This window comes from Malania oleifera, chromosome 5, assembly GCF_029873635.1.
Source record: "Malania oleifera isolate guangnan ecotype guangnan chromosome 5, ASM2987363v1, whole genome shotgun sequence".
Lineage (NCBI taxonomy): Eukaryota > Viridiplantae > Streptophyta > Magnoliopsida > Santalales > Ximeniaceae > Malania > Malania oleifera.
In genome coordinates, this window is record NC_080421.1 from 52,482,636 (window position 1) to 52,501,399 (window position 18,764).

General features: G+C 38.0%; 1 protein-coding gene across 1 annotated transcript; it reads right to left on the reverse strand.

Annotated features, from left to right (window-relative positions):
* Positions 1-2,162: 2,162 nt before the first annotated feature.
* On the reverse strand, positions 2,163-5,077 carry LOC131155111 (cytochrome b561 and DOMON domain-containing protein At3g25290-like). Its single transcript, XM_058108039.1, has 3 exons — positions 4,329-5,077; positions 3,314-3,568; positions 2,163-2,673 (listed from the first exon to the last, which is right to left on the reverse strand). Exons 1-3 carry the CDS (start codon positions 4,950-4,952, stop codon positions 2,389-2,391), a joined length of 1,164 nt encoding a protein of 387 aa, XP_057964022.1. The 5' UTR covers positions 4,953-5,077; the 3' UTR covers positions 2,163-2,388.
* Between the last annotated feature and the right edge of the window lie 13,687 nt (positions 5,078-18,764).

Sequence of the window (18,764 nt, forward strand, 5' to 3'; positions counted from 1 at the left end):
GTACCATGTAAGACATGCATTATTACAGACATATCTAAATTAAATGCAATTACAAAATAAATAACATGTATTCTTTCTTCTTTACTCTTCTGTCTTCATGGAATATGTCAGACGATATGTTCTTTAAATCCTTCAGACTTTTATTTCTCCTGTATATCATGTGTGTGTTGAATCATAAACTTGTTCACATACTAAATATACACATAAGATCTTTGTACTTTGTTAGCATCAAATCAGGGATCAGACTCACAAAGTCAATAATAAATAAATAAAAATAAAAACAAAGCAACACTTTTCTAAAGCATTAAAATTAAAAATAAAAATTTTAGTAAACTTCTTCCTTAATCATCGAGAAGCACATCTCATTAGTTCTATTATTTATTAAAAGAAATAATTACGATATCACTTTTGGAGACAACAACAACACCTTTTTTCCCCATTATAATGATTGAAGTGACATGCATTTGTGTTGTGTAATGGAAAGTGCGCACAGTGTCGATGCCTGCCCATGCCCAATAAAAAAAAAATTAAAATTAAAACAGAGACCCAGCTCCGTTAGCACCAGCTCTTCGTAACTTTGATTCGTTTTTTAATTTTATGCAAGGGAAAGGAAAAGCACCAACTTCCCAAATCACCTTTCCATAAAATTTTTCTTTTTGGATTACGCACCAAATTTTCACGTGTCTGTTTTATGTTCCACGTGACTAATCTCGTGCCTCTTGAAGTCGATCCCGCAACTCCAAAAAGAGATAAATTTCAGGAATCTAAGAGCGGAAACGAACTCGAAAGGATTTGAATACCTAACCTTGTGAGAGACACTCTATCAGCCCGCACTACCACCTGAATCACACCCTAAGAGTACCTTTCGAATTTTGAATGTGGTAAACTTGTCTTTTACACAGCTAGTTGGATTCCTTTGTTGGCCCAAGAAAAAAAAAAATACTTTCAAATTGTAACTACAAATGTGCCACCGTTCTTTTCTTTCCAAATTAAATATGAAGATACAGTTCCAAAATCTAATACATTAATTTTGTGAAGTGTAATTATAATAAGAGTTTTGATAATTTAAAAAAGGAAAATAGATTTTCATAAAAAATAACAATGCAATATTTTTAGTTAACTATTAAATCACAACATAAAATAAACAATTACTGATTATTCTCAAATTTAACTCAAAGAATGTCTAGGCCCAATGTTTTTTATATTGAGTAAAACATTACAACTTTTTATATTGGTAGCATTCCTATCCATTATTAGTATTATAATTATTATTTTTGAAACAATGGTATTTGAGACTCTTTAGACACTCGACTAATCCATAGGGATAATGGGTATGTCCCTGTACCCTTATCCACTTAAGTATCAAAATATTATATTAAAGAGAAAGTTTCCCTAACCATTCTCTACATAAATATGAAGATATTATCTAAAATAGAAAGTCACAACTATCAAAACTCGAAATCTCGTCATTTAATCAAAAAAGTCTTGAGTTTACCACAAGGGTCGTCTTTAAAAGACTTTTTTTTTATAAATTATTATATTTCAATACATTTTAGAATTTGATGTTCAGTGGAATTCATAATTATGTTAACAATGTTGACCTCAAAATTTGCCATCTTGCCATCTTACTAAATTAATATTGGGCAATGTGTGATTTTTTAAGTATTCTAACTCATGTTGAGATCCTTATAAGTTCATCAACATTAATGACTTCCTGCTTTTATGACTTGTTTGGTACTCTAAATTAGAATGGATTGAGAGTGAAATAATATAAAAATTATATGACAAACATGTAAAGCTATCAAAATATATTTTATTTTATTCCATTTGTAAGTGTCAAGCCAAACAGTGGGTTAAGATCATCAACATGGCGCCAACTGTGCTCCCTTGCCTGTGTTGTGCAGAATGGCAAGGTGAGGTTAATTGCTACGCGGGCCATATGCTCAGAGATATCAAGAGCGAGCCCTTTGGAGGATCGAAATATCTCTGTCAAAATTCTATCAACCTCCAAAAATATCAGTACAGGGAACATGAAACAGATTGGAAGGTTGGTGGGCGCTAAGACAGGCATACACAGTTCTGAATTGTTGAAAAACAAGCAAACAAACGCGGCATAAAGGTGGAATTGTTGAGAAACAACTAGACAAACACAACTGAAAAACTTTTAAAACAAACATTCCTCATGTATAATAAATAAATACACCTGAAGTGAAGCCATTGTACAGAAGCAAGAAAGAGGAACCTGTGGGAGAGGGAGAGGGGAGGGGGGAGAGATCTGAAATATATTAACCTTACATCCGAAAGAAATTGCATGAGAAATTACAACACCAGAATCAACGACAATACAGATTAATTGGTCGATCTAACAGCCAGAAGCTATGGCCTGCCTTACATGGTGCTGGATCCATCGTAAGGCTTGGTCGACTTCCCAGATTTCCTCCTCAAAACAACCACCCAAGTGATTGCTTCTAACAGTAGAGCAATTACACCCAACACAGCAAGCACAACTATATAAGCCGATTTCCACTTCTTTGCAGGATCCAAGATGTCTAGACCCTTGAACACATTCATGATCCCAAGAACTAACACAGCATATCCAATACTGTGGTGGTAGATGTTCCAGTAAAATCGGTACTTGTGATCCTTTTTTGGTCTCAGGAACAATGCAAATATCTGCAAGAGGCAAATAAAGGGGAACCATTAGAAAAGAACAATCCAAAAAATATAGTTTCGACACAACTCTATTTTCCATATCAAGGCTTGCTCTCTCTTGCAGCTGAGAGTGTGGATAGAAAATAACAAATGTCAGGTCCCACGACAAACATTCAAGACCCAAATGGTTCAAAGCTTTCTCATAATTTTCTTCTTGTTTCAGTCTTGGAAACAAAGTAAGAAATTAGAAAATCTTCATTAATCAATTGAACACCTGGGTGAGCCCCAAGAAAACCAACTAGTTTGTTCTTAATTCTATCATTATTCATACATCTTAATGATGAAAGAGGCTGTCAGAAAATCTTTGTTCACTGTCTACTAGAAAAGGAGCTCCTAGAAGTCTAGAACACAAATTTGTGGGGATTGCAAGTCTTAAGTTTCACTGAAATTTAATATAGTTTTGTTTCTTGTTTGCTTCTTAGCTGCAACAAAACAGATACATAATTGGTGTGACCTTCCTCCTCCCCCCTTAAAAATAAATAAAATAAAATAAAATAAACGAAAGAAAGAGACAACTGCAAACCAGAGTGTAAACTATAATGTTCTGAACTGCAGGACAAAGAGAAAAGGGAATGAAAATAATAAACAGAATAAAATTTACCTGGACAGTTGCAAGACAGAAGAGGGAAATTCCCAAATTACGATGAGTAGTGAACTGGAACCCCTTGGATTCACTTCCAAGCTTAAGACCAGTTCCCCAACCAGCCACCCCAATAACATATGCAGATAATTGGCAGGAAGCGTGAAGATAAAACCATGCCGGATCTGCAGAGTGGAAAGTTCTCATATACCTTGCAATTATGACTCCAACTGGAAACAGAATTCCCCAGCTCACAGCATTCAAAATTCCATGAATCTGAGAAAAAGAACCAAATTCAGAATATTGTCAAAATCCCGTATCCAACAAGCTATATATATATATTTTTTTAATCAAAGTTAGAAATAGAATAGTTACTCAATTCACTTGCTTGGATGATAATTGACAAGAGAAGGAGCAAATCAAGCAGTTTTTCTTCTCTTTGAGTCTCTCAATTTTAAATCCTTTTTTCAGTGTGCGTGGTTAAACAAAACTTGGGAATCACGGAATTTTCTCTAAAACCAATGCAAATTTGTCCGATTTTAAGCCGATCATTTTGAATTATAGTCATAAAGGACTTCACCATTCGCCATGACTCATTCATCGAACATGAATATGTCTCCCTTTCTGCAACTATTGTCCATCAAAATTCCAACTAGCTCTCCCTAAATACACTCTCAAATCAATCTAGAAATATTTTAAAGAAGGAAATAAAAAATACCCAAGACAAAAAAGATTGAGAATTTCATATTTACTACAATAAATTAAACCTTTCTCCTATATATCGCAATCTTCTATTAGGAATTTAAATTCTTACCGTGGAAAATTGGACAGTAACTACAAAATGGAGCACCAAGTCTCGTTCTTTATTATCCGATCCAATAACTTTTTTAGAAATAAAAGATGATGTTTTTTCAACCTAACAAATTATTTCATCTACTGCAAGATGAAATCACCGTTCTGGTAAAAACTCTAATTCTAATTTCTACAAGTAGAAAAGGTATAGAATTCCAAGTAATAAAGATAAATTGAAACCCACATTCTTCTTTCTAATACTGGAACCCCCGCCGGCAGCACCGGTCGTTTGTCCACTCTTCAAATCTAGTGTTCCCTTCGAGTTCAGATTCGCCGACTGAAAAGCGTGCATATCCGGCCGACCATTGGTGACGGATGCCCCCACCTGCCACACCTGGTTCACCGACGACGTCCCCGCCGGCATCGCCAGGGTCGCGAATAGCTTCATCTGTCCGCCAGACGACTCGGCGCTCAGGTCTGAAACACCGACGGTGAGATTTTGCTGCACCACGGAACGGTATGATTCGAGCCTGTACGGCTTGACGGTCATCTTTCCGTTTTCCTTGAACGCGATGAGAGCTTGGGCCTTTACCATGCCGACACCGTCGAGGTTAACGGCCCACGAGATCCAGCCGTCCGGCGCCGCTGGAGTCCCGACGAAGGCGACAGAGAGAGAACGGCTAGTGGAGTCATAGGTCCAGTGGAGGTAGGCACTCAGTAGCGGAAGATCAGCGCAGTTCTGGTAAAGCTTCTTGTTGTTGAAATTCTGGGATGTGCAATTGAGAGATTGAGTAGGGGAGATCAGCGTCACCCCCAACGCAAGTCCTAGAATCAAAACCTCGCATAATCTGAATCTCAGGGACGCCATTGTTGACGGCAGAGCGAGGCTGGCCCCAGGGGAGGGGGTGTTGAGAGGAGCCCAAAGAGAAGCGGAATTGTAGTGGAAGAGAGCGTGGAGCAAGTATAGCGCAGCGGGCGACGGAAGGGCGTTGGGCATCTAAAATTGGCGGAAAATAATGCGAAGATATTGGGGTCGACTGCCACGTCATTTTATTACGTGGTGGTTCCCCTGTAATCTGGAACTGCCATGTGTACTGTGGGCCCATCACTCTTTCAAGTTAAGGCGTCTGACGGCTCTAACGTCTGTTAACTTCCACTTCACCAAAACGTTATTTCATCTTCCTTCTTTCCCTCTCTTCGTTTTGTCCTCTTCGGTTAAACTTTCTTTTCGCTGCCTCTCTCTAGCGTTAGTCTGCCTCTCTTCTTCAAAATTCGTGCAAGTCGTGTGCACCTTCCCAAAACACAAAATCGACTAAACAAGAGGTTTTTATGGAAATATTCAACAATAAATAAATAAATATGGGATTGATGGAAGCATTTTTGTACAATTAAACTTAACCCACTTTCTAGAAGTCAATTTTGGTGTTAGAAAACAATAAAAAAACGAAATGTGATCGAACCAACTTTTGAAAAGTCAGTTATACCTATCTGTCCTTGCCTGCTCCCCTTTCCCCCCTCAGCATTCTCTTCTCGAGGTGGAAAACAAAAAAAATTAACAGTCAAAATCGACTTTTCAAAAGTCAATTTTGCACTGTCCAGCCTCCTGCACCCCCTTCTTGAGACCACTGCACAAGAAAAAAAAAAAGTGAAACCTAAACAAATTTTTGAAAAGTTGGTTCTAGCATGCAACTACATGGCCTACCCCCCACCCCTCTGTGCACTCCCTTCCTTGGCCCCCCTCCTCCCGTGTGTCCTGCCCCCTACGTCCCATTCCCTTCCTACATGCCCCCTCTGCCCCGCACCCGTATTTATTCTTCCCACATTTTCTTTCTCCTTCCCACTTGCTATTTTTCCTTCTTCTTTCTTATTCCTTTCTCCTCCAGCCTCCCCCGCCACCTTCATCTGCTGAGTGAAGGTCTTTTGTGATTTATTTTTCCAACTGCTCTCTTTCAAGGGTTAGTGACGATGCTCTCAATGAAAATTTTCACTAATTTTCAATTTTTTCTTTGATTTTGTACATTAATTTCATTTAATATTGAGATATGTTTATGATTATGGTATATTTAATACAAATTCTCTAATACTTAATAAACGTCTTCACTATGCATACGTTTATTTTCCATATGTTTTCATAGCATGGATCTGGTCCGACCGATCCTTCGCTCCAAACATTGGGGGATCTTCATCCCTCCACAGGGCATGGGAGGAAGATAAATTTGATACATTTAAAGGGCGTCAATGTGCATACATACTAAAGACGCAGTGTCATGCTAATCCTAGGATCATTCTGTGGATTCAACAAGCCGGTTTCTATCAACTTTACCAAAATTTGGTACATTTGGCTTGCCACTATTTGATTAGCGCATTGCTAGAGTCTTGGAGGTCAACGACTCACATTTCACTTTCCTTGTGACGAGGCGACAGTAATATTGTAGGATGTTGCAATCATTACAAGATTACCAGTAGCTAGCGACACTGTTATGGGCACAACATAGCACGACTGGCCTAACCTTTGTTTCAGACTCCTTAAATGCAACCCCCCACTTATCGGAGCGAATGATCTGGCTACTCCTTATTGATGGCATCGATGGACAGTGACCTATCGATTCTTGATAATAATGCATAAGAGGAGTGAGTAATGCAATACGCTCGAGCGTACATATTACGACTTATATGCGGCTTGTTCTTCGTCAACAACAATAAATCGCAATACTATACCTCATTAATGTTCTTGCCTCTCTCAGCGACTTGAAAATAACGTCCAGCTATAGCTAGGGTAGACTGCACTTGCGTGACTATACAAAAAGATATGTCAGGTTGGTTAGGGGGCACACTCAGTTGGAGATTCGCTGTTCATTCTTCAGGTTTGGGCATAGGAGCAGATGTCCTTCATTACTCCCATTAGACTTGGCATACCACATCTTCCTTCTGATGTTGGCGATGGACCGTAGCCACTTGCCGCCAAGTTATTATGTGTTTTACTTTCCATACATTGAAAACTTTAAGTTTCTTTTTATATTGTTAAATAATAATAAGTTTTGTCCAACTTTATGTGAATATAATATATTGTAGGTGGCGAGTTTCATTTCATGTTTCGTATGTCCTCATGCATACTCTACGGTCATACTGATATAACATTAATGACTCGTTCTGAGTTGTGCTTTCAAGTGCAAAAGTGTCAAGTTGTATTAAAGATGAATCTAGGATCGTACCACTGAGTATCAAAGTATTTGTGAAAGTTTAGTGAAATCCTGTTGCTGTAAAATATGGTGTGATAATCTTTATGGTTTTTTTTTTTTTTTGCAAACAATTAACAAAATGGGAAATGATTGAGTAAACTATCAAGATGAGATTGAAATTTTTTCAATTTTCCAAAAATATAAATCTAATAACACAGCCAAAACTAAACAGATTAACTCAAACAATTTACCAAACACTCGGGTTATGGATTCAATGTCTTTTTGCTTCCACCGTTTACTAATTCCCTAAGCCTTACTCCTCTTCTTGTTAATCCAATCAAGACATTAATAAGATGAAATTTTTGGACTAAAGCTCGAGTAAATTCGCCACATCCAAACGGAAGAAAATATAAACTCTCATTATGCATCAATAGAATTTTGTGTAAAAATTAAATGACGAAAATCCTAGATTAAATCAAGGTTTTGATGTGCCTAACGTCAACAACAAAACAAGAAATAAGAGCTAGCAATTTATTAATGATGCCTTCAATTTTCGGTTTTAGACAAATAAAAGTTAAATAATAATATCGTAGGAAAACTAGCAAACCATGGAAAGTAACCGACATTGACCCACAACCCAAGTTATAAAACCTAGCCACTCATGTTTGCAATCCAATTTTTTCAGGTCAAACGACTTCCACAATAACCCATTCGACCAATAAAATAAAAGACAACAAAGTAAAACAATAAATTACTTCAACCTTAAAGCTTTTAAACTAACAAACTAAAAGATAAGAACTTAAATTAATCTAATAAATCACTGTAATAACAAAGTAAAAATTAGTATTTAAGTCTAACATTAACTATTCCACCAATGAATTTAAATAAAATTAAAGCAACAAGATAAGAAAGAGAGAGAGAGTGATAAACCCAACAATAACATGAAAGATGAATACTCGATTAATAAATAACCCAAACAACATATTAAAATATCTAAGGAGAATGACAAAGAAAAATAAATATTAACTCAACATAACTTTTTAACTAAACAAGAAGAGAGAGAGAGAGAGAGAGAGAGAGAGAGAGGGAGGGACAGGCCATAGGATGTGCTTCCCACACAGCAGCTACGGATGCTGTGTTTGTTGTTTGCTGCCGCACACAAAACACCCCAAGGAGAACTCTCCCCTTTGCTGCCTTCCAGAAAACCCTAAAAAAGACCTACCCACTAGCCACCTCTTCTTTTCCTCCTAAATTTCTCCCAGCTCCAGCCATAAAGCCCCACGGGTCCCATGTAACAACCTACTTAATTACCATTTTTTTTTATAACATAACATTTAAAATGCTCTAATACCAAATTGAATCCTCAACCGAAGCAGAAAAAAGCAGAAATCATATAGACATGAAATCATTATATACAATACCAGAGTACTAACATGTTTTCCAAAATATACACATATATATGTTCCCCAAAACACCCTCAACTATGCTGGGATATACAAAAATCCTCCATAATACTCACTTCACTGACAGGGCACTACCGAAGCCCCTCTATCTACGAACCTAGTCTGCTCGCCTACCTAAATCACCTGAAAAATGATTTAACACTAGGGTGAGCCAACGCTCAGTAAGACGAAATATGTTATTACTAGTGTGTGGCAAATGAGCTACAATATTAAGAAAATCTGTTTTCATATAAACATGTATAACTGAATATGTAAATACAGTATAAGTAATAAAATTCACCCCCTTTCCATGTTGTTTAACATAACAGTATCGTAGGTTACTATTTAAAATACTTCTATTATATTATCCAGTAAAACATGAGATAGTCCCAAAACTATTATTTCTTATATGCTTGATAAGTTAGAATATCACATATAAATTTTCATATCATACTTTAATTTAATCGATTAATTTCAAGAAATTCCTAACATAATTTAATTCTCTTTACCTATTTACTAAGAACGTGCCTGCAAGGATCCTAAACCAACGCCCGCATTGTTTGCACAAATCCATGTATTCACATGCTTAGGTTTAAATAGCTCTACCCCAAAATTATAATTATTTTAACATTTCCTAGGCCTACGTACTCCAATTAACCGATTAAATTCTAACAAAAAACGCGGGTATGATTCACTTCCCATATTTAAATTTAATTTCTATCATATTTAAAAACACCAATATGATAAAATCCATGTAATTTAACTTAATTCCAACATATTCCCCAAAAATTCTATTTAATCAAATCCCTGCAGCTTAACTTAGTTCCAAAATATTCCCCAAAAATCTAATATAATCAAATCTTGTAGTTTAATTAAATCCCATGAATATTTCAAAAAATCTAATATAATCAAATACTACAATTTAATTGGTTAATTTTTAAAACAACAAACATAATTTATACTCCTCACCTTAGCCTTGGTGTGGTGCCTAGGATCCCCAAATCAAAAATCTACTCTGATTAACTTGCTCAGAATCGAAGCCGAGACCTCGTGGTTGTGTCTGATCATTGATTTGGCTGAAGATTTGAGAGAAATTGAGGAGAGAGAGAGGGAGAGAGAGAGAGAGAGAGAGAGAGAGAGAGAGAGAGAGAGAGAGAGAGAGAGAGAGAGAGTTTACCTTATCCTAGGAGTAGTGTCTACAATGCCCTAATCACGAATCCACTTCGGTTAAAATGTTGGTGGCCGAGAATGGAACCTGGTAGTATATTCCGTTCTTCAATCAACCAAGAATCGGGGAAAAAATTGAGGAGAGAGAGAGAGAGAGAGAGAGAGAGAGAGAGAGAGAGAGAGAGAGCTGAAATCGGTTATATAGGGGGGTATCCCAATTGAAAATTTCAATTGAATCTTCCTTCAGGAAGATTCATATATATATATATATATATATATATATATATATAACTTAATAATATTAATATTATATTATATTCATATTATATACATACATATATATATATATATTACTTTTATCCTTATATATATATATATATATGTATATCTATCATTTTATTCATTTAATTAATTCAATTTAATAAGACATAATATTTTAAAAACTCAATTCATCCCCACTCTTAGTGTTTTATTTAGAGCAATTAGGTGAACCCAAAGTTGCAAAATTTTTTTTTCATATTGAATTATATATTGGATGAATGCTTGTCTAGTTACTTATATTAAGAGACATTTTCAATAACATTATGAATAAGTTGATTATGGAGTGATTCCAAAACATGAAAATGCATCAAGGATCGTCATAAGACTTATTTATTTATTTTTTCAAAATGAATGCATGAAAAATTAGATTCTTTGAATTTGATTAGTAGTTAACTTGTATTGCGAGAGACTTAGGGTGGTTAACCCCATTGAAAGAGACCTAGGGTGATCATCACCTATAACAAATGACCTGGGGTGGTCAACCCCTACTACAAGAGACCTAGGGTGGTGAGCCCCTACTATAAGAGACCAAGGACAATCAATCCATATTCTATGAGATCAAGTCAAGGTGTGCATTTGGTAGAAGAAGATCAGAACTCCAAAATTTAAGGCCCAAGATAGGCATCATGAGCATGTTGCATTGATAATGTTGGCAATATCGTGGCCAATCACTATGCCTTACTTTAAATGAGCAAGTGTAAAAAGATAGTATCCAAAAGAGCTAACAATCACGAAGTCTGATGTTGAAAATTAATTTTTCAATGCTATCAATGTTAAATCAAGCACGAGAACAAGTTAGCTTGAGACTGGGAATTAATGTTCAAAGATGACAACGTCGAACCAAATACATGTATAAGCCAAAGCTTAATGCGAAATTATGGAAGGGGTGAAGAAAATACTTCTACAAAAAAGGTTAAAATTTAAGTCAAAAAATAATTAAAATTCTCAAAATATTTATTGAAATTTAATTAAGGTGGTATGGAATGTATATGTCAAAATTAAAGTGGGAATGCAAGTCGTTAGTGAAGTGAACAAAAAAGATATGCATGATAAGTTAAAGACATGCAAAAGTGGATTAGAACATATTTATATAAATAAAGTGAAAGGCATGTAATGTTGGATTATAATTTGGGAATGCATTCCAAGAAGAAGATGCTTTGCAAGTCAAATTTCTCTCCTCCATTAGTACTTTATTCACATGCATCTTGCTGCATTCAAAATAGAATTCTTTCATTATTGGCCACTTACAAAGCTCAGAGTGCATAAAACAGTAAAGCACTAATGGCTTCACATCATTGTGGATTCTTTTTACTAACCAAAGATCCTTGCACCTAGGTTTTCTTGCCCCATTTAGCTACCATTTAAAAGAATCTAGCAAGCCAAAGCTGCAACAGAAGCCCGTGGTTATTTCTTAAGAAAAAATAGGGAAAATTGTGATGAATGGGGGCGGGGTAAGGTGTACAAAAATTATTGAAAAATAAAAATAGGATCAAAATCGAACCGAAACATGTTTCGGTTCGGTCCTTAGATTAGAAATTTTCATTTTAAAAGATAAAAAAATTTTGATTTCAGTTTCTATTTTGATCCAAAATCGAACCAAAAAAATTGAAAACTGAATTAATGAATTATAGTTGTATATTTTTATATAATACTAATATTTAGAGTTGTTGTTTACTCAATTTATTATTATTTAATATTTTAATTACAAATCAAAATGGCTAATACCCTTACTAATGAAATACTTCGTTGCCAGCAACTTGTAGTAATTAGTATGAGAATCTTGAGGTGGCAGTGCAATGGGATTATATATGAGGCTGCCCTAGCCCTTAGTTGTAAGATGTCAATGTGGGACAATCAAATTTCTCAAAGCAAAATGGAAAGGTTGCCCACTGCCCTGCCCATCGAGACTAGCGGACTCAAAGGAAAACCACGTTTCAGGTACTCCATCTCCGCTCTCAGTCTCTCTCTCTCTCTCTCTCTCTCTCTTAGAAATAAAAACATCTAGTATTCTATTTTTTTTGTTTGCCTCGGCGATTTCTGTTTTCTTTACATGGGGTGGTTCTATATTTTTGGAGTTCATATACCCAATTGAGTTAATTATGGTGAGGGAGCAGAAGATTGAGCCATTCTACTCGTAATTACATGAGTCGGCTTCTGCCTCATCCTCGTCCCCTCTGCTCATATTCCCTTCCACTTTCGATGTCGACTCACTTTTTGCCATGAAGATTGTCTTCCGTGTCCTTGAATCGGATTCAGTTTGATATGCATGTTACCTTATTTTGTCATTTAAAGAAATTCACTAGTTCGCCAGCCCAAATCTGTGTTCGGCATTCGATCAGCCTGTCAGTACTTTTGGTTAAATGAGGAGTGCTACACTGCTACCCCTTATTCTATTCCCCACCTCCCCATCATGTGATGGGCTAGGCATTCAAAGCCTTGGCCCAGTTAAAATTATAAGTTGGGCTGTGGTTTCAACATAACTCGAAGTCTTTGGCTTTTAAGAATTTTTTCATTGGCTTCTAGTTCAAAATTTTATAAAACTGAAAATAATCAAACTGAACCATAAAATTGACGGTGTGGTTTTCAGATTCAGTAATTTTAAAAACCGAGGAGTTTGGTTCAGTTTTTGGTTTTGGCAAACAAAATCGAGTACACCCCTAGGGAGGGTGTCATGGCCTGCCAAGTTAGCACCTATGTGGCACCATGCAGATGTTTACTAGGAAGCCCGGACTTACCATATGCTAGAAGATTCTAAAGTAATCTTGGAATTTGTAGCAAAGACTTGCAAGGAAGATTATAAAATATTCTAGATCCACCTACACAAATAATAGGAAGAGTATGGAAGAATCTAGAACGTATGAGAATATTCATGTATATACTAAGAAATATATGAAGGATTCTAGAAGGAAGGAGAAATATCCGAATGTATCTAGTCCTTTGAAGATGATTATAAAAATCTTCTTCTTCCCACCCTTGGAAGGCTATATAAAGGGCGGGAGACCTCATTTGTAACACACACAAGACTTGGAATACAAACAAGCTCTTTCATTGTGATCTCTTGTTTTCTTTTAGCTCACTTGTTCTTTTGTTTCCTTAAGAAGGATTTGACTTACTTAGCATCTCAAAGGGTTGAGTGTCTAATTGCCGCATGGGACAAAGGATCTGAAATTTCAGCCCATGACAAGTGGTATCAGAGACTTGGTTCTTGAGCTGAGAAGAGATGGCAACCAGGTTTGAAGTCACCAACTTGGGTGCAGAGCATGTTGCCCCCATTCCTATAGGGAAATAGGTGAAAGGATAAGTCCAAGGATATCATGACCTCCATGGAAGCAAGACTCACTAGGGTGGAACTTGCTATTGTGGATAGTCAGGATAAGATGGAGGAGATGGATCAACGCATCGAGGGACTTGAAGGTGGGCATGACAAGTTTCAAGGGGAGGTGCAAGGTGGCCTCAAATCCATGTCTGAACTATGGAAGGCTCAACTTGATGATCTCAAAAGCATGTTCCAAACTGAACTTGCCACAATTCGGGAAGAGAGAGATCTCAAAGAGATGCTTCAAGCTGAAATTGTAGCCATCAGGCAAGAAATGAAAGAGATCAAGAAAGATTGGTCCCTATGCAAATTGTTCGTAACCCAAGGTATGCTTACCTCCCACTTATCTCAAAAACTTGATATTCCAAAACCCCAAAATTATGGCGGGTCAAGAAATGCAAGGGAACTTGACAACTTCGTGTGGAGCCTCGAGCAACATTTTGAGGCAGCGAACATAAACGAAGAAGGGAAGAAGATTAAGATGTCCCATCTCTACCTATCAGATGCAACTATATTATGGTGAAGGAGAAGACGTGTAGACATCGAACGTGGCACGTGCACAATGAATACTTGGGAATATTTCAAGAGGGAAATTAAAAAGCAATTCTACTCTAAGAACTCTGAACATGAAGCTAGGGCAAAATTACGGCGCCTCTCCCACAATGGTACTATTTGTGACTATGTGAAGGAGTTCTTTGAGTTATTACTAGAGATTCTGTATATGTCCGAGAAGGAGTCCCTCTTCACTTTCATTGACGGCCTTCAACCATGGGCGAAGGTTGAAGTACAATGACGAGGACCACAAGATCTCGTAACAATCATAGCCATTGTGGAATCATTAATTCACTATAAAGGTGAGTCTTCTAAATCAAAGCCTCAAAATTTTAAAGGGAAAGGTGGGGGAGACACCGTAAAACAACCCAAAGAGGGAGGACCTAGACCACCTATTCTAAACAAGGGGAAGATTGCCGATAAACCAAAACTTTCATGTTTCTTATGTGATGGCCACTATGCAAGAGAATGCCCCAGAAGATCAAAGTTATCTGCACTTATCCAAGAAGAAGAAGTAGGGTCAAAACATGAGGAGACAAAGATGGGATCGCTTAGGTTGCTCAATGCCATCAAAGCAAAAGTGGAGATACCAAAGATTGGGAAAAAGGGGCGCATGTACGTAGAAGCCAAGGTAAGTGGTTTCACCACTCGTGCCTTAATTGAGACTGGAGCCTCACATAATTTCATTGAAGTTAAAGAAGCTAAGAGACTGGGTATCCACTACAAGAAGGAACATGGGTGACTCAAAGCAGTAAATTCGAAAGCTAAACCCATCCATGGGGTGGCTCAAGGACTAAAATTTCATATAGGAGATTGGTGTAGCGAAGCGGACTTCTAAGTGGTACCTATGGATGAGTATCCCATTATTTTTAGGGATAGAATTCCTGGACAAGGTACGGGTTTTCCCCATTCTGAGAACTATGTGCATCATGGGTGAAGAAAATGCATCCATGGTAACCCTTGCTTGGGAGGAAGCTATTAAGGCCAAAACTATATCCGCCATGCAACTGTCTAAAGGCCTAAAGAAGAAAGAACCCACATTACTTGCCACTTTGAAGCTTGATGATGAAACCTCACCCACTATGGAAGGCATGCCAAAGGAAGTTGCTAATGTGCGAACTAGCAAGATGTCATGCCACCAGAGTTGCTAAAAAAGCTACCTCCAAAAAGGGAAGTGGATCATCAGATCGAGTTGGAAGAAGGAGCCAAGGTTCCCTCTAGAGCACCATATCGTATTGCTTCCCCGGAGTTAAAGGAACTGAGGAGGCAACTAAAGGGCTTGTTGGATGCAGGCTTCATCCAACCTTCCAAGAGTCCTTATGGTGTGCTGGTCTTATTCCAAAGGAAGCATGATGGGTCCTTACGGTTATGCATCGACTATCGAGCACTTAACAAGGTAACAATAAAGAACAAATATCCTATCCCCTTAATTGCATATTTGTTCGATAAACTTGGTGGAGCACGGTGGTTCACCAAACTAGATCTACGATCAAGGTACTACCAAGTAAGGATTGCCAGCGAGGATGTGGCAAAAACCGCTTGCATAACATGGTATGGTTCCTTTGAATTCGTGGTAATGCCCTTCGGTCTTACTAATGCAGCCACCACTTTCTACACTCTTATGAACCAAGTACTTGGACGACATTGTGATATATAGTCCAACATTGGAAGTCCATGTGGAGCATTTACTACAAGTTCTTTTGGTCCTAAGGGAGAACAAGCTCTACATAAAAAGGGAAAAGTGTTCCTTTGCTCAACCCAAAGTCAACTTTTTGGGGCATGTAAGCAGGGAAGGCAAGATATACATGGATGGAGCAAAAGTGCAAGCAATCACCAAATGGGAACTGCCAAAGAAGGTACCGGAACTAATATTTTTTCTTGGCTTAGTGAATTATTATAGGAGGTTCATTCGAGGATATTCTACTATTGCTGCCCCCTTAATGGATCTTCTTAAGAAGACAATTCATGGGAATGGATGGTGAAGTGTGAACATGCCTTCCAAACACTAAAGAAGGTGGTCATGGAAGAACCAGTGTTAGTATTTCTTGAATGTAACAAAGCCTTTGAAGTTCACACCGATGCTTCATACTTCGCAATCGGAGGGGTGCTTATGCAGGAAGAACACCCAATAGCATTTGAATCTCGCAAGCTAAATGACACGGAAAGAAGATACACTGTGCAAGAAAAGGAGATGACCACAGTAGTCCATTGCTTGCGCACATGGAGACACTATCTAGTCAGTTCCAAGTTTGTGGTGAAGACAAATAACACTGCCACCAGCTACTTCTTGACCTAAAAGAAAATAACTCCTAAGCAAGCAAGGTGGCAGGACTTTTTAGCAGAATTCAACTATGTGCTAGAGAACAAGCTTGGAAAGGCCAACTTTGTGGCAGACGCACTTAGTAGAAAGGCTAAGCTTGCTGCCCTAAGTCACCTACAGTGCCCTATGCTAGATCAAATACGCAAAGGGATGACCCATGATCCTTAAGCCAAAAGTATCATGGAAGGTGCTGTACAGGGGAAGACTCGAAGATTTTGGCCCAATGATGGGTTATTGCTCACTACGGGAAATCGAGTATATGTACCTAAATGGGGGACCTTAAGGTGGGAGATTATAAAGGAGTGTCATGACTCAAAGTAGGCAGGGCACCCAGGTATGCACCAGACACTTGCTCTTGTTGAGGAAGCATACTACTAGTCTCATCTAAGGGAGGATGTGGAACTTTATGTAAGGACGTGTCTTGTCTGCCAGCAAGACAAGGAAGATCAACAAAAATCATCTGGACTTCTTGAGCCACTACCTATTCCAAAAAGGCCATTTGGAAAGCTTATCCATGGACTTCATTTCAGCTCTCCCTAAGTCAGATGGGAATGACACAATCATTGTAGTGGTAGACTGGTTCTCTAAATACGGGGTATTCATCCCCACCCCAAAGGAGTGTTCGGCGGAGGAGACGACCCACTTATTCTTTTGACATGTCATCAAATATTAGGGAATCCCCCATTCCATTATAAGTGATAGGGACAGTAGATTCATAGGGAGATTCTGGATGAAGCTCTTCAACATGATGGGGCCGGATCTTAATTTCTCCACTAGCATTCACCCACAAACAGATGGACAAACATAATAAGTGAATGCTTTATTTGAATTATACTTGAGACACTATATAAATGCCAACCAACGTGATTTGGCCAAATTGTTGGATATAGCCCAATTCTTGTATAACTTACAAAAGAGTGAAGTTATTGACCGAAGTCCATTTGAGCTAGCCACAAGACAACAACCCTTGATGCCAATTACACTTGCTTCCGGGTACAAAGGGAAAAGTCCAATAGCATATAAATTCGCCAAGGGGTGGCATGAGCAAGTTGATATAGCCATGGCGTATTTGTGTAAAGCTTCAAAGAAGATGAAGAAATGGGCGTATCTAAAGAGCAGGCACATAGAATACAAGGAAGGAGACCTTGTCATGTTGAAACTGCTTCCACATCAAATCAAAGCTTACTGAGGATTCCACAAAGGATTGGTGTGCAAATATGAAGGTCCATTCTTAATTGCTCGAAGAGTTGGCAAAGTCTCATATTAACTAGAGTTACAGACCCACTGCATTGATTTCACCCAATGTTCTATGTGATCTTCTTGAAGCCCTATCACGAAGACGTGGAGGACCCAAGTAGAGGAGAATCACATAGCCCCCCCCCCCCCCCCCGGTGGGAAAACCTAACCGTCTCTCATGACAAGGAAGTGGACACCATCCTTGCTCATAGAGTCATTCCAAAGCGGGGTATTCTGCCGAGTTATACTGAATATTTGGTCAAGAGGAAAGGACAACCTGATAGTGAGGCAAGCTAGGAGCATGATGACCACCTATGGCAGTCACCGGATAAGATCACATGCTTTTAGGGAGAAGACGTGACAAGGAAATTGCCAAATTAGGTGGAGGAGGATGTCATGGCTCGCCAAGTTAGCACCTACATGGCACCATGCAGACGTTTACTAGGAAGCCAAGACTTGCCATATGCTAGAAGATTCTAGAGTAATCTTAGAATTTCTAGCAAAGACTTGCAAGGAAGATTATAGAATATTCTAGACCCAAACACACAAATTATAGGAAGAGTATGGAAGAATCTAGAATATATGAAAATATTCATGTATATACTAGGAAATATATGGAGGATTCTAGAAGTAAGGAGAAATGTCCAAATGTATCTAGTTCTTTAAAGAAGATTCTAGAGATAAAGGGTGGGAGACCTCATTTGTAACACACACAAGACTTGGAATATAAACTTTCATTGTGCTCTCTTGTTTTCTCTTAGCTCACTTATTCTCTTGTTTCCTTAAGAAGGATTTGGCTTATGCATTTCAAAGGATTGAGTGTCTAAGTGCCGCACGAGACAAAGGGTCAGAAATTTCAACCCGTGACAAGGGGGAGCTAGGTTTCTTCACTTGCTGGCCTCCATGAATTTAACATCTCCTAACCCCAAATTTTTCACAAATCAATATGAAGAACTCAAATTTGTTTTTAGATTGTATTCTTCACTCTCCAAACTCAAATGGGTTGGAGGCTAAGTGATCTTGAGTTTACCTATTGAGCCTCTCAAATTTTTCTTCATGACGATGATGGAGTTGCTTAGAATGATGATGATGGGTGCTATAGAGGAATCATGAATTTGGACCTTCGATGCTGTTGGAAAGTGAGATT